Below are 16698 nucleotides of genomic sequence, written 5' to 3' on the forward strand. Positions count from 1 at the left end.
GATCGCGTTTGAGCGCTGCACTTAAGGGTTTAATGGCGGGGATCGAAGCTAATTTCGGTCCCCGTCGTTACAGTCGGATGTCAGCTGTAAGATACAGCTGAGATCCGACGATGATGGCACAGACTCAGCTTCTGAGCCGGTGCCAAACATTTGCCATAAATGTACGGCATTTTGCGGGAAGTCAATGCTTTCCATGACGTACATTTACGGCAAATGTCGGGAAGGGGTTAAAGCTCGATTGTTCATTGGTTTAAAAGCAGTCCATGTGACCTCTGCAGCCTGTGATTGGCTGCAGCAGTCACATGGGATGCAACATCATCCCGGGAGGCCGGACTGGAGGAAGAAGCAGGAGTTCTGGGTAAGTTAACTTGTAATACTTTTAACTCCAGCGGTAGTCACTGTCCCGGGTGCTGAAAGAATTACTGCCCATACTCTTTCAGCACCCTGGACAGTGACTATCCCCTGACGTCGCCTAGCAATGCTCCCGTAATTACGGGTGCACACACGTAGCCACCCGTAGTTACGGGAGCCCCATAGACTTTAGGCCTCATACACACTTCCATCACCGTTTTCACGGCGTTTTTAAATGGGTCCGTGATTCGAACCGTGTGTACTCCGTGTACACTTCCGTGTTTCAGTTTCCGAGAGGAAACTGAAACCTGTACACACTATGTACACGATATTGTTAGCGCCGCACATGCTATTCCCTGTCCAGTGGTACTCACTGTCCAGGGTGCTGAAAGAGTTAGTGCCGATCAGTGCAGCCCCTTAACTCTTTCAGCACCCTGGACAGAGACTACCGCTGGACAGGGAATACCATGTGCGCCGCTCACAATATAGATTAATGGTTCATTAAAAAAAACCTGCAACAAAAAAAAAAAAGTTACTACTTTACCCAGAACTCCCTGCTTGCCTGCTTCTTCCTCAAGTCCGGCCTTCTGAGATGACGTTTCAGACCATGTGACCGCCAATCACAGGCTGCAGCGGTAAATGGACTGCCGCGTGATCCAGGGAGGTCGGACTGGATGTCAGAGGAGGGACGCGTCTCCAAGACAACGGCCGGGGTACGTATGAACTTATTTTTCTTAATATCGCTGCGTTCCAGCACTGATCAGCAGCCTCTTTGTCTATTAGTGCTGACAGAGAGAAGGAGCTGCCGATTAGTGCTGTGCAGTATCTGTCTGTATGTGTACCTCTGCCCGCCCGCCCGGCTGTTGCTAGGTAACGGCTACATCACAATCGGAAGGCACACGAATGCCTTCGGTGTGCCTTCAGTTTTTTTGACGGCCCCATTGACTTGCATGGGCCTCATGGTCACGGAATCTCGGACCAAAGTAGGACATGCTCTACTTTTGTCGGAACGGAGCAATGGGACCGTCAAAAAAACTGAAGTGTGCATGGCCCCATTGAAATGAATGGGTGAGGATGCTAGCCGTCTGAAAAACGGCTAGCACCCTGAAGAAAAAGACTGAAGTGGGCATGAAGCCTTATATTGACCTGCCCGTGCCATAATTATGGCCTGAAATAGGACATGTTCTATATTTTTCAACGGCCTGGGCACCTTCCCGTAAGTAAACGGGAAGATACCCGTGGCCGATAGAAGTCTATGGGCTCGTAATTACAGGCCGTAATTACGGCCCGTGATTACGGGCGCTTTTACGTTCGTGTGCATGAGGCCTGTAATGAATATATTGCTTAATTTAATTTCTTTTATGCTTCCAATAACATTATTTACACTCTCTAGCATATCGAGAGGTAGCAATTAAATTCATACTGAGAGGTATTTAAATAGTGAGATTTTACTCTATCCATACCGTAAGTCAACCTCCCGAGCAACGCCGGGTATAAAAGCTAGTGGGATATAAGTTGTGGCGCAGTACGGCGCCGGACCTGTGCAAGAGCAGGATCCATAAACATTACCTGCAGTTTTTGTGACCGGCTCCCTGGGAGGTCTGGCGCTGTATCCTATCTTAATGTACTGTTCGGCAGATGAACGCCTGGTACTGTCGCATCTACCTTTCTGAAGCACCCGGCATGGGAATCCTCGACCATAGAATTGCCGACGCTCTGGCCAGGGATTCCACTCCCGGAGGAGCCCTTGACGTCACTGTCCAAATGTGGATAGGGACATCAGGGGCTCTGGCATCAGCATTGCTCTGGCTGGGGATTCCGCTCCTATAGGGAGCCCCTGACATCTCAGTCCATATATGGTGTGGGGGGGGGGGGCATTGGTGGAACTATCTACAGGGGGCTGTGTGTTACTATCTACAGGGGGCTGTGTGTTACTATCTACAGGGGGTCTGTGGCGCTATCTACAGGGGGATGTGTGGCACTATCTGCTGGGGTTGTGTGGCACTAGGTGCAGGGGTGTGTGGCACTATCTACAGGGTGTGTCTGGCGCTACCTACAAGGTGCTGTGTAGCACTATCTACAGGATCCCATATCCGTTTATTTTAACATGGGAGCCTATATGTGACAGATATATGTTAAATCTATACGTCAGGGAGCTTCCACAATGCTGGAGTCCCCGAGAAGAACATCAGGTAGCACTTGACCCCAGGATTCCGACCCTGGGGAAGCTCCTAACATTACTGTCTATATATGGACAGTGACGTCAAGAGTTTCCCCAGGACCGGAGTGCCCTTCCAGAGTGCTTTTGACGCTCAGGTCGAGGACACCAGCATTGTAAGGGGCAGTTCACATGGAGTATTTTGGCGCAGTTTGCGACGTGGAAAAACGCCGTTATGGCTGCTACAGCGGTAGCGCCGCCACTATGGGGCCCGCTCCGCTGAGCCTCCAACAAGTATGGGCCGGGCAACACAGGCCCTCTCATGCCTGTAGGCGTTGCTAGCACCGGAGGCGGCCCTGGTGCTAGCGACAGCCAAATACATGCACTAGCGCTCAATGGCCGGGCATGTTCCGACCATTCAGCGCCTTACAATGACGCTGATTGGCTAGCGGCGCGATGACGTAATCGCGCCGCTTCCATGCTTGAAAGGCCCTGATTGACGGGGCAAGTCATTCTGCCCCGCCAATCAGCGTCATTGTACGACGCTCGTTCAACTCCTGCAGACCCGCTCAGAAGAGAGCAGATCTGCATCGCCAGCGAACAGGAACGGGATCATGTGAGTATGTAAAGTTTTTTTCTTTCTCATAAAACTGTGAGTGGCATTATCTATAGCGGGGGCTCTATATACAGGGGGGTCGTCTATATCTGGGCCACTATATACAGGGGGGGGTCTATATGTGGGGAATTAGCTACAGGGGCTGTCTGTATGTGGGGCACAATCTACAGGGGAGTCTGTATGTGGAGATGTGGGCTACTATATACAGGGGCTCTATATGTGGGCCACTATCTACAGGGGGTGGGTCTATATGTGGGGCACTATCTACAGGGGGTCTATATGTGGGGCACTATATATAGGGGGAGCTATATGTGAGACTATACAGGGTGGGCTATATGTAGAGCACTATCTACAGGGGAGCTATTTTTTTTAGGGTACTTTCTATAGGGGTGGGCTATATGTGGGACACTATATACAGGGGTGGGTTACCTGTGGGACACTAGCAACAGGGTGGCTATATGTAGTGCACAGTCTACAGGGGTGGGCTATATGTGGGACACTATATACAGGGGGAGCTATATGTGAGACACTATCTACCGAGGTGGGCTATACGTGGAGCACTATCTATAGGGGAAGCTATATGTAGGGCAGCACAGTGGCTCCGTTTTTAGCACTATTGCCTTGCAGCTCTGGAGTCCATATGTGGGCACTATCTACAGGGGCTTCTATATAGGACACTATCTACAGGGACTTCTACGTAGGTCACTATATACAGAGGCTCTATGGAGGTCACTATCTACAGGGGGCTATGGGGGCACTATCTACAGGGGGCACGGTGTGTGTGTGTGTGTGTGTGACAGTGTATGGTACTATTATAATCAGGGACACAGTGTATGGCGCTATTATAGTTAGAGTTGCAGTGTATGGCGCTTTATTATATTTAGAGGTGTTGAGAATTTTAACTTTGTTTATAGGTGCAGAAATGTTTTAAAATTGAGAAGCTGAAGACATCTGAGCGGAAAACTGCAGAAATGGGTCATGGCCGGTAGAAATCCATCATAGTTGTCTGGACCGGAGGGAGAAGAAAAGAACTAAAATCTGAGACGTCACCGGTGAGTCACTTAATGTAAATGTTTATTCTGCCTCTAATCAGTATTGTAGTCACTGTATGATCTGCAGCGAGATGATGTGTGGTATGATTTTTTTTTGTGAAACAGCATCTCCCAGCATATCCTTACCATGGTTCGTGCCATGCTGGGAGCTGTAGTTTTACGCCGTACAAACCTATACGACAGGGGTTGCACTAAATTGAGATGTATTTGTTCTGGTGTTGTATATATGTACTGATCTTGGTTCTGATGCTGTATGTAAGTACTGAGCTTGGTTCTGGTGCTGTATATACGTATGAGATTGGTTTTGGTGCTGTATATATGTACTTAGCTTGGATCTGGGGAAGTATTTATGTACTGAGCTTGGTTGTAGTGCTGTATTTATGTACTGAAGTTGGTTCTGGATTTATGTACTGAGGTTGGTTCTGGTACCGTATTTATGTACTGAGGTTGGTTCTGGTGCTGTATATATGTATGGGCTTGGTTCTAGTGCTGTATTTACTTACTGAGCTTGGTTGTGGTACTGTATATATGTCAGAGCTTGTTTCTGGAGCTGTAATTATATAGGATATATTTATAATAACAAAATTGCAGGGCAGATGGAATTGTTCTCCATTCATTGTATATTTCATGGGAACCTGTCTGGTAGTTTTAACCCCTTGAACCGCCACCATGCGGTAATACATGACTGGACAATATTTCCAAACATTCCCTTGTGTGTTTTTTTCAGATGCAGCAATACACAAAGGGGGGGGGGGGGGCTGTGTGGCATTATACACAAAGGGGGGCTGTGTGGCACTGTACACAAAGGGGAGCTGTGTGGCACTATACACAAGGGGCAGCTGTGTGGCACTATACACAAGGGGGGGGGGGCTGTGTGGCACTATACACAAGGGGGGGGCTGTGTGGCATTATACACAAAGGGGGGCTTTGTGGCACTATGCACAAAGGGGAGCTGTGTGGCACTATACACAAAGGGGAGCTGTGTGGCACTATACACATGGGGGAACTGTATGGCACTATTTACAAGGGGGAGGGCTGTGGCTCTATCTACAGGGGTCTGTGGGTGGCACTTTCTACTAATGGGGGGGCTGTGCAGCACTTTCCACTAAGGGGGGGCTGTATGGCACTGTATACAAGGGAGGGGGCTGTGTGGCACTATATACAGTAGGAGCTGTATAGTGCTATATACAGTGGGGGCTTTATGGCGATATCTACAGGGGGGCTGTATGCCACTATCTACAAAGGGAGGTGGGGGCGCTATCTACAAATGGGGTGTGACGTTTCGGTGGGGCTATATAGCACTGTCTACTGGGGGGCTGTATGGCACATTCTACAGAGGGCACTATTTATAAGGGGGGCTGCTTGTGGCACCCAGGGGGGGGGGGGGGCAGTCAAGAGTTTGCTATGGGGCTCAGTCTTTCCGAGTTAGGGTATGTTCACACGGCCTATTTACGGACGTAAATCGGGCGTTTTTGTCCCGAATTACGCCCGAAAATAGCGCCTCAATAGCGCTGACAAACATCTGCCCATTGAAAGCAATGGGCAGACGTTTGTCTGTTCACACGAGGCGTATATTTACGCGCCGCTGTCAAATGACGGCGCGTAAATAGACGCCCGCGTCAAAGAAGTGACCTGTCACTTCTTTGGCCGTAATTGGAGCCGCTATTCATTGACTCCAATGAATAGCAGCGCTAATTACGCCCGTAATTGACGCGGCGTTCAAGCGCCTGCACATGCCGGTACGGCTGAAATTACGGGGATGTTTTCAGGCTGAAACATCCCCGTAATTTCAGCCGTTACGGACCCCCGCCGTGTGAACATACCCTTACGCCCCTGCATCCGTATTATGCTTGTTTGAAAGTGGCCATAATGGCATCACGAATGCGATTCGTTCCCATAGCTTGCAAAGCAATTGAGAGTGCGTTACAATGATGTGGTGCCATGGTCTTTACATTTGCCGCTTTTATGCAGAAATGCAGGGGCGGACATACCGCATGTGCAGCCGGTGCAGCTGCACAAGGGCCCCGCGTGGGAAGGGGGCCCGTTCAGTGGCGTAACTACCACAGTAGCAGCCGTAGCAGCTGCTACGGGGCCCGCGGCATGGGGGGGCCCGTGTCGCCCTGACAGGCACATTACATTTTATGTACCAGGCCTGGCGGCACGGGCCCCCTCATGCCTAGTAGCATCACAACACTAGGCATGAGGGGAGGGAGGGGGCGGGGGCCCGGTGATAGCCGCCACACTGCACTACCAATCGGGAGGGAGGGGGCGGGTGCCCGGGCCCGGTGATAGCCGCTACACTGCACTGCCAATCTGGCACAGATGAATAGGACAGGACGGCGATGCTGGTGGTAGGAGGAGCGCTCAGGCAGGGGAGAGGACAGGGGGCGGTGCGACGTAAGACTTCGGGCGGCTGGACAGTACAGTCAGGACTGCCGGAGAACTCATAGGATGAGCGGAGGACAGACACAGGACGAGTGGAGGACGTGCAGACTGCAGAGGACAGGTAGATGAAGTTAAAAAGTTCATGTCAGAAGGGAGAAGTTTTTATGTAGAAAAATCTGCCTCATAATTCCTTCCGGAATTTTGAGGCATATTTTGACCTGCCGGTAGAACACTTCCCGCGTTTTTCATTGCGTTTTTTTGTGGCGTTTTCGGCCATCGGGCCGTGGGCAGGGAAACGCAGCAAAAAACGCATTTTCTGCCTGCCATTGTTGTCAATGGGAAGTCAGAGACAGAAACGCCCGAAGAAAGGGCATTGCGCTTCTTTTTCCCGCATGCGGTTTTTACTGCTCGCAGGAAAAATTTCATGGATTTCAATGGGAGGCACTTTCTGACGTTTTTCGCGAAAAAAACCTCAGTGTGAACTCCCCCTAACACAGGGGCGTAACTACTGCTATAGCAGCCGTAGCGGCTGCTACGGGGCCGCGGCATGAGGGGGCCCGCGTCACCTGCCGGCACGGGCCCCCACCTTGGCCGGAATCTCCGCTAGCTGCCGCTATGGCTGCTACAGCGCGATGCCACGGAACACTACGGCAGAGCAGGGAGTATCTCCCCGCTCTGCCATTAAACATAAGACATGTATCCCCTATCCACAGGATAGGGGATACGTGTGTGATCGCTGGCATTGATAGGGAGAACGGGGGACCGAAAGTCCCCTGAAGTTCTCCATCACAAACCTCGGACTTCCGGGGTCTGTGTCGGCAGCTCCGTAGAAATGAATGGAGCGCCGGTCACACTTGAGCTGCGCAGACACCGGAAGTCAGAGGTGAGTGATGGAGAACTTCGGGGGACTTTCGGTCCCCGCTCTCCCTATCAATGCCAGCGATCACACATGTATCCCCTATCCTGTGGATAGGGGATACATGTCTTTTGTCTTTTCACACTGTAGGTCGCATTTTTTTGAGTGATTGGGGGTGTATGGCGTTCCCTACAGGGGGGGGGCTGTATAGCGTTCCCTACAGGGGGGGGCTGTAAGGCGTTCCCTACAGGGGGGGCTGTATAGCGTTCCCTACAGGGGGGGCTGTATAGCGTTCCCTACAGGGGGGTCTGTATGGCGTTCCCTAAAGGGGGGTCTGTATGGCGTTCCCTACAGGGGGGGGCTGTATGACTTTCCCTACAGACCCCCCCTGTAGGGAACGCCATACAGAACCCCTGTAGATAACGCCATACAGACCCCACTGTAGATAACGCCATAAAGTCCCCCCTGTAGATAACACCATACAGCCCCCTGTAGATAACGCCATACAGCCCCCCTGTAGATAACGCCATACAGCCCCCTCTGTAGATAGCGCCATACAGTCCCCCCTGTAGATAGCGCCATACAGTCCCCCCTGTAGATAGCGCCATACAGTCCCCCCTGTAGATAGAACCATACAGTCCCCCCTGTAGATAGCGCCATACAGTCCCCCCTGTAGATAGCGCCATACAGACCCCCCTGTAGATAGCGCCATACAGACCCCTCTGTAGATAGCGCCATACAGTCCCCCCTGTAGATAACGCCATACAGCCCCCTCTGTTGATAGCGCCATACAGTCCCCCCTGTAGATAACGCCATACAGCCCCCTCTGTAGATATCTTGAGATTCAGTCCTGCTTGATAGGTAACAGTGCAGTAAGCTAAGCATGATAAGATCATCTAAATTATTGCATCTCAGTTGCATGAGTGCTTTGTGTTATATTCAATGATTCAATTTAACCTAAGTCTCTAAATGTGGGCAAAGAAAATAAAAAAACTATACTCACCTCCTCCCTCGCCTCCGTTCACCCGCCGCAGCCCCCATCCTCCTGTCTCGGTCTGTGTTACAAGTGTACAAGGCTGCACTGGTGACGCGCTGCCGATGGCACGTGACCGCTGCTGCCAATAACTCCTCATTGGTGTGCTGCTGAGGACAGTAGTTCCACAGCAAATCGCTGTTGAGGGCATTGATTGGCTGCAGCGGTCATGTGCCATCGACCGCGCGTCACCACAGCAGCTTTGTAAACACAGAAAGGGATAGGGGCTGCGGAGGGGGAACGGAGGCGCCGGAGGAGGTGAGTATAGGTTTTTCATTTTCTTTGCCCACATTTAGGGACTTAGTTTAGATAAGAATTTAACCCGGAAAAAAATGTGTTACTTGTGTTCTAAACTGGTAATAAAATGTACAATATAAATCTTCCTTCATAATTTTTATTAGTAAGGTTTATTTTTATATGCATATATATGTTTAGGTAACTTTGTCGGTATTGGGGGGGGGGGGGGGCGGGGGGGCCCTGGCACATTATCTGCACAGGGGCCTTTTGCAGTCTGTGTCCGCCACTGCAGAAATGTAAGATTCTTTTTCAATGTTTGCTGTGAGAATCTGTAAATGAAGGAGCTGCTCGAGTTCATATGCGGCTCCTCACTCAGTCAGCTTACAGGACGTGTCCCTGTCGGTCACATTCCCCCAGCGACGTACGGAGAGCAGCGCACTGAGGCGGCCCAGGCAGCTGCCACTACTGAGCATGTGCAGTAAACCCACACACTACAGGAAGCAGTATACAGTCCGATACCGGCGCCTTGTGTAATACTCAAGTATAGAACAAGCTGCTCTGGTGTCTCCGGTCCGTGCTGAGACTAGCGCCGCTATTCCTGCTCCAGCCTGCAAGAGACATGCCGCCCACCATCCAGCACCCCGGCACTGCAGGTAACGTCAGCAGAGTGTGAGTGCGGGGTCCTGTCACAGCCTAGCGCACGTGTTATTAGTGTGTGGTGCTGGGTTATATAACTGAACACACATGTTATTCTTATTATTTTCATATATATATATATATATATGATAATGAAGTGACAAGTCCAGTGATTTAGGGTTAAGATGGGGACAGTAATAGTTGAAATGGTTAAGTCTTCAACAACCTGACTGGTGGTCCATAATTCACTGCAAAAAACGTTTTTTCTGTGATCTCATTTACAAGTATAAGGTCCTGTTTACATCTGTGTCGAACGCTGTCCGCTAGGAGACTGTCGCACATTTAGTCCCTTTTTTCTGCCCTAAATTGCACAGTATACAGCACTATTGTGTCCGGCAAAATGTTGGTGCCGTTAATTTCCCTCATGCGATGGATCTGGCGTTTTCCTCATTCTCATTGCTCTGCAACTGAAAGAGTAGAATAACTAAAATGGCGACAAAAGTGTGAACACAGCCTTACACGCCATCCTTGTGAAATCAGCCAACTTCCCCGGCAATGTTACGGTTTCATTCAGCTTGAAGTTGGCCATAGATTTGTCTACTATTGTTTTTAGGCTGTGTCCACACTGCGTTTGGCGTATGCACCAGGAAGTGCTTCCACCGTATTCGGCAGACCGCTCCATAGACACCATGATCCCAACATCTGCTGGGCTGTATACGTTGATGCACATTGTATTACTGTTTCACACCTGAGAGCCTGTTCTGCAAATGAGCTTTGTTTGGAGAGGCTTATGGCGTGGTACTGCCCGCATCTCTTGCCACTTTAAAACTTTTAGCGGGAGATGCGACCAAGCGCGTGACTGGAACCGTTTAAAGGGTAGGTTATCGGTATATGATCAGTTGGGGTCTGACACCTGGACCCCGTACCGATCAGCTGCCACCGTGCGGCGGATGTTATGCCGAGTTCGGAGCCGGGAAGCATTTGGCTCCGTACACTGTATAGCGGCCGTACTGCAGCTCAGTCGAATGCGCTATTGATTCCGTCGAAAAATTGGAAACCGGCCGGAACGGTGACCATTAGCAATGTTTTCGTCACCTTTGAGATCAATGGTGATGCAAACGGAAGCTAAGGTTTCCGTTTGATTTTCCATTGAGGGTTTCACCGACGGAAATCTCCTGATGTGAACAGGCCCTTACTTGTTTGTCCTCTCGTTTTTGGTGTCAATAAAAATATTTGTTACTGTTTTGATTAGGGATGTCATGATACCAGAATTTGGACTTCGATACCGATACTTTGTGTAGTATTGCGATTTCGATGCCAAAACGATATTTTGCCAACAGGAATAAAAAAAGTTCTTCCATTTTCTGATGTGAGGCGCGAGGTGTGATGATGAATTTTGAATGTGCCCCACATTAATAGTAATTAACCCCATCATGTTTCTCAGTCACGTACAGTGTAAGGTACATGATGGGGTTAATTACTATTAATGTGAGGCACATGGAGGTTAAATTCATCACACCACGTGCCCCACAGTAAGAGCTTATTCGGACGAACGTGATATACGTCCATGCAACGCGCGTGATTTTCACGCGCCTCGCACAGACCTATATTAGTCTATGGGGCCGTGCAGACAGTCTGTGATTTTTACGCAGTGTGAGTCCACTGCGTAAAACTCACGACATGTCCGTTCTTTGTGCGTATTTTGCGCAACACGCACCTATTGAAGTCAATGGGTGCGTGAAAATCACGCGCACCACACGGAAGCACTTCCGTGGGACGCGAGTGATTCGTGCAACAGCAGTGAAAAGTATGAATGAAAACAGAAAAGAACCTGTTAGGGATCTGCCAGGTACTACGTCTAGGTATACTCCTGGGATTAATCAATCCACACCTGAGGCCAGACCTGTTCGACTGACACCATCTCCCACCAACCAGGGTGGCAGGCTCAGGAGTGGGAGAGCCTATCGCGGCCTGGTCAGTCGGAGTTAGCTCCGCCCCCTGCCCTTTATTACCTGCCGTGTTCTCTTCCTCAGTGCTTGTAATTCTTTTGGATTCCTGGCCTCACTGCTGCTTGCTCCAGCCTGCTTCTGCCGTGCTTCTGCCTTGCTGCAGTTCCGCTGAACCTGCTTTGCTTTGCCTCTGGCTTGCTTCCTTCTCCGTGCTCACGTTGGTATACTCCACTTCATCCTGGTCCGGACTACTCATTCACCGCTCCGTTTCCTCGCGCCGTTCCGTGGGCGACTGCCCCTTCCCTTGCGTGTTCCATGTTTGTTCTCCCGTGCACTTAGACAGCGTAGGGACCGCCGCCCAGTTGTACCCCGTCGCCTAGGGCGGGTCGTTGCAAGTAGGCAGGGACAGGGCGGTGGGTAGATTAGGGCTCACTTTCCCTTCACCTCCTTCCTGCCATTACAGAACCACGTGCTTTTCTGTTTACAAACATCCAAACAGAGTGTCATAATGATGGCGGGTGCACGAAAATCATGCAGCCGCGCATCATATAGTGATGAATCACGGAGCTGTTAAGAGCCGTCTGCGCGCGCAAAACACCGCGTTTTTTGCGTGCGCAAAACGCACACGCTCGTGTGAATCCGAACTAAGCCGCTTTTATTTTATTTTTTTACAGCGTACACATCATAAATGATGCAAAAAAAATAGTTGTGCAGGTTATTACGACCGTGCCAATACTCAATATGTGTATATTTTATGTATTGAGACTTATTTTAATGTTTATTGTAAGAAAATGTGCATGTGTCTTTTTTTAAATTTAATATTACTTTGTTTTTACTTTATTTTAAAAATTTAAAGTACTGGCATATATGTATATGCCAGTACATTAGCCTGTATATGGATCGTACACAGGCAGTTGTTAGGACATACCTCAGTATGCCCTAACAGGAAATATGGTAAGACAGCCCTTGGGTCCTTCAATGGACCCTGGGCTGTCTGCCCATATATGGTTTGTCCCTCAATCGCGTCACAGGTATTCCTGTGACGCGATCCAAGGTGCATCCCCCCTTCTCATTTTCTCCTGAATGCTGCAGTCAGCTTTGATCGCAGCATTCAGGGGAATAGCGGCGGAGATGAGAGGTTTCTCTGATCTCCGCCATTAAATTGGGGCTGTGACTGTGTAATACAGCCATTGCCCCGCTCCTGACGACAAGTGCGCGCATGGTCAGCATGTGGGGATGCTGCCGGCGGTGCAGGCACTGAAGACAGAACATGGAGGTGTTTTGCAGTGCGCTCGCCATGTTCTGTCTTCAGTGCGCTGGCAGCATAACCTCATGCTGACCGCGCGCACATGTCAGGACTCAGGAGCGGGGCAATGACTGTATTACACAGCCGCAGCCCTGCTCTCATACATTCATGTGTTACTATACTGAGATGTGCGGCTGCGCAGCTAAGTATCGAAATACATGAAATAACGGTATCGATCCGTTTGGGGATGCACGGTATCGAAACAGTATCGAAGTTTCGATGCATCGTGCATCCCTAGTTTTGATACAATTTTGGAGGTGCGTATAATTATTATTTTTTTTTTTTGAATAGCAGCAGAGCTGCAGTATGGCCGCTATACAGTGTACGGAGCCAAATGCTTCCAGCTGCGAACTCTGCATACACTGCATAACATCCGCCGCACGGAGGCAGCTGATCAGCATGGGGTCCGGGTGTCGGACCCCCACTGATCATATACCGATGACCTATCCTGTGGATAGGTCATCAGTTGTCCGTGCCCGGACAACCCCTATTAAAGGGGATGTCTAGGGTTAGAAAAATATGTATTGCTTTCCTCCAAAATCAGCGCAATACTTGTGCATCGGTTGTGCGTGGTATTGTAGTTCAGCTCAATACAGTTCAAGGGAGCGGAGTTACAATACCAGACACAACCTGTGGACAGGAGTGGCACAGTTTTTTTTAAAGAAACCAGACATGTTCTTCTAACCCTGGACATCCCCCTTAACCCCTTAATGACCGGGCCATTTTGCACGTTAATGACCAAGGATTATTTTTTGTTTTTCCACGGTCGCTTTCCAAGAGTCGTAACTCTTTTTTTATTCCATCGACATAGCCGTATAAGGGCTTGTTTTTTCCGGGACGAGTTGTATTTTGTAATTGTACCATTTTTAGATGCTTATAATATATTGATTAACTTTTATTAACTTTATTTTAGGAGAGAATTGAAAATAAGCAGCTATTCCAGCATTAATTTTCACGTTATAAATGGACGCCGTTTACTATGCAGCGTAAATAACATGTTAACTTTATTCTATGGGTCGGCACGATTACAGGGATACCAAATATGTAAAGGTTTTATATGTTTTTTCTACGTTTGCACAATAAAAACCCTTTTAGAAAAAAATTACTTGTTTTTGCATCGCCGCATTCCAAGAGCCGTCATTTTTTTATTTTTCCGTCGATGTGGCCGTACGTGGGCTTGATTTTTGCGGGCCAAGGTGTAGTTTTCATTAGTACTATTTTGGGGTACATAGGACTTATAGATGAACTTTTATTTTATTTTTTATGGGGGGAATGGGAGAAAAGAGAGAATTTTGCCGTTGTTTTTTGCGTTTTCTTTGGACGCCGTTCATCCGGCGGTTTAATTAATGTGTTCATTTTATTGGTCAAGTTGTTACGATCGCTGGGATACCATATATGTGTATGTGTGATTTGTTTTGACCGTTTTATTAAATAAAACCACTTTTTGGGGCAAAACAGTAGTTTTATTTCACTTTGACTCATTTTTTTTTATTTTTTTTTTCACAAACTTTATTTAACGGTTTTAGGCCTCATGCACACGACCGTAAAAACGCCCGTTATTACGGGTCGTAATCACGACCCGTAATAACGGGCTCATAGACTTCTATTGGCGACGGGTGCCTTCCCGTTTTCTCACGGGAAGGTGCCCGTGCCGTTGAAAAAGATAGAACATGTCCTATTTCAGGCCGTAATAACGGCACGGACAGTCCATAGAAGTCTATGGAGCTCTCGTAATAACGGGTGGCTACATGTGTGCACCCGTCATTACGGCAGCGTTGCTAAGCGACGTCAGTAAATAGTCACTGTCCAGGGAGCTGAAAGAGTTAACTGATCGGCAGTAACTCTTTCAGCACCCTGGACAGTGACTACCGATCAGTATAAACCTGTAAAAAATAAAAATAAAAGACGTTCATACTTACCGACAACTTCCTGCTTCCTCCAGTCCGGTCTCCCGCCCGTTGCCTTGGTGACGCGTCCCTCTCGACATCCGGCCCGAAGTCCTGGATGACGTTTCAGGCCATGTGACCGCTGCAGCCAATCACAGGTCAATCACAGGCTGCAGCGGTCACATGGACTGCCGCGTCATCCAGGGATATCGGGCTGGATGTGAAGAGAGGGACGCGTCACCAAGACAACGGCCGGGTAAGTATGAATTTCTTTAACTTTTATTACAGAAAAGGCTGTCCCTTCTCTCTATCCTGCACTGATAGAGAGAAGGGGCTGCCGATTAGTGCAGCGCTATTTTGCCGCCAAAAACGTGCCCGTAAATACGGGTGTAATACGGGTGACACCGGACCCATATTTACGGGCACGGGTTCGTAAATACTGGTGCAAAACGGGTGGAATACGTGTGACACCGGACCCGTATTTACGCCAGTATTTACGGGTGGGAAAAAATACGGTCGTGTGCATGAGGCCTTTTCTTTTTTTTTTTAGTCCCACCAGGGGACTTCACTATGCGATGTGCCGATCGCATATATAATGCTTTGGTATACTTCGTATAGCAAAGCATTATTGCTTGTCAGTGTAAAACTGACAGGCAACCTGTTAGGTCATGCCTCTGGCATCGCCTAACAGGCAGATGCTGAAGACAGACCTGGGGGTCTTTGTTAGACCCCCGGCTGTCATGGAAACCCGACGGCGACCCGCTATTTGTTTGCGGGGGCGTCGATCGGGAGACAGAGGGAGTTCCCCCTTCTGTCAAACACATTAAATGCCGCTGTCACTGTTGACAGCGGCATTTAATGGGTTAAACTGCCGGAATCGGCGCGTGCTTCGATTCCGGCAGTTGCAGCAGGAGCCAGGCTGTGTATAACAGCCGTGCTCCTGCCGCTGATCGCGTGGGTAAACTGTCAGTACCCGCGCGATCACAGGACGGATATATCCGTCGTCCTGCGCGAACTAGCAGCTGCTGAGGACGGATATATCCGTCCTTCGGCGTTAAGGGGTTAATACATGTTCAGCTCATCTGAATGTTCATGGTTTTATAATAGAGCAGGCGTAAGTGGCTGTCAGACGCTACGTATCTCCAGGCAACTCAAAGGATCAGGAAATAAACTTGTCGACACTAACAGTAGAGAAGTCTGGTTGACCGTTCTAGCTGGACATACATTTAATGAGGTTTGAAGCGGTTCTCTGTGATTTTTTTCAGTATTTATCCTTCTAAGGCCCCATGCACACGACCGTAAAATTGCCCATAATTACGGGCCCATTCATTTCTATGTCCGACGAACACCTTTCCGTATGTATAGGGAGGGTGTCCGTGCCGTAGAATCCTGCCCAAAAAAATAGGACATGTCCTATTTTTTTATTTTACGGACCGTACTGCTATACTTTATATTGGGTGCATGGCCCATAAAAACAGCCGGCTGTCTGCGGCCGGTCGTGCCCGTAATGACTGGTTGTAAGCCAAGGGGTATATTCACACGTAGCGGTTGAGGTGCGTTTAAAAACGGCTTATAAAATACATCTGAAAAACCTGCATGCGGTTTTAACGTGATTCCATGTAATAGCGGTAAAAATTGCAATTAGCCCGAGTTCACGTGTAGCGTAAATACTGCGGATTTTCCGCAATGGATTTGATTGCGGAAAATTCCCAGCATATTACAGTAGCAGCAAAGTGGATAAGAGTTGAACAAATCTCATGCACACGCTGTGTAAAAAAAGAACCCTCGTAAAACCGTTCATAAATTGTTTCTTTTAATCTGCAGCATGTCAATTTATGTTGCTGTATTGCTGCTTTTTCCCCGTTTAATTTAATGGGGGAGGGGGGGGGGGTAAAACCTGCAACAAATAGCGGAGTCTGCTGCAAAGATCTCATGAACTTTAAAGTGACCCTGATAGCTGGCGGCAATAAACATTCAAGAATGGACCATATGTGCAAAAAGCACACAAAAAACCCAGCTTTCCCAGCTATCAATGAGTGTGAGAAAATAAAATGTAACTTTTATTAAATCTAACTAACTAAAAGGACAATATTGGAACATACAACATGTAATTTAAGAGTAGCCAAGGCAGACCAGCAGGAATTAGTATAGGAAGGAACGTAGAGGAGATACGTGAAAAGCGAGTGCACCTAAGCAGTTGTACGTTCTACCGCTGATAGTAACAGTTGAATTG

The 16698-nt window shown here is 48.7% G+C and overlaps 1 protein-coding gene across 2 annotated transcripts in view; it reads left to right on the forward strand.

Annotated features, from left to right (window-relative positions):
* The first annotated feature begins 9162 nt into the window (after positions 1-9162).
* Positions 9163-16698, forward strand: part of MTR (5-methyltetrahydrofolate-homocysteine methyltransferase) — a 134561-nt gene continuing 127025 nt past the window's right edge. For both annotated transcript variants that reach the window (XM_075862762.1, XM_075862763.1), the window contains exon 1: positions 9163-9341. In XM_075862762.1, coding sequence (XP_075718877.1) covers positions 9308-9341 — 34 coding nt within the window. In that variant the 5' untranslated portion in view covers positions 9163-9307. The remainder of the gene's footprint in view (positions 9342-16698) is intronic.

This window comes from Rhinoderma darwinii, chromosome 4 (genome assembly GCF_050947455.1).
Source record: "Rhinoderma darwinii isolate aRhiDar2 chromosome 4, aRhiDar2.hap1, whole genome shotgun sequence".
NCBI lineage: Eukaryota > Metazoa > Chordata > Amphibia > Anura > Rhinodermatidae > Rhinoderma > Rhinoderma darwinii.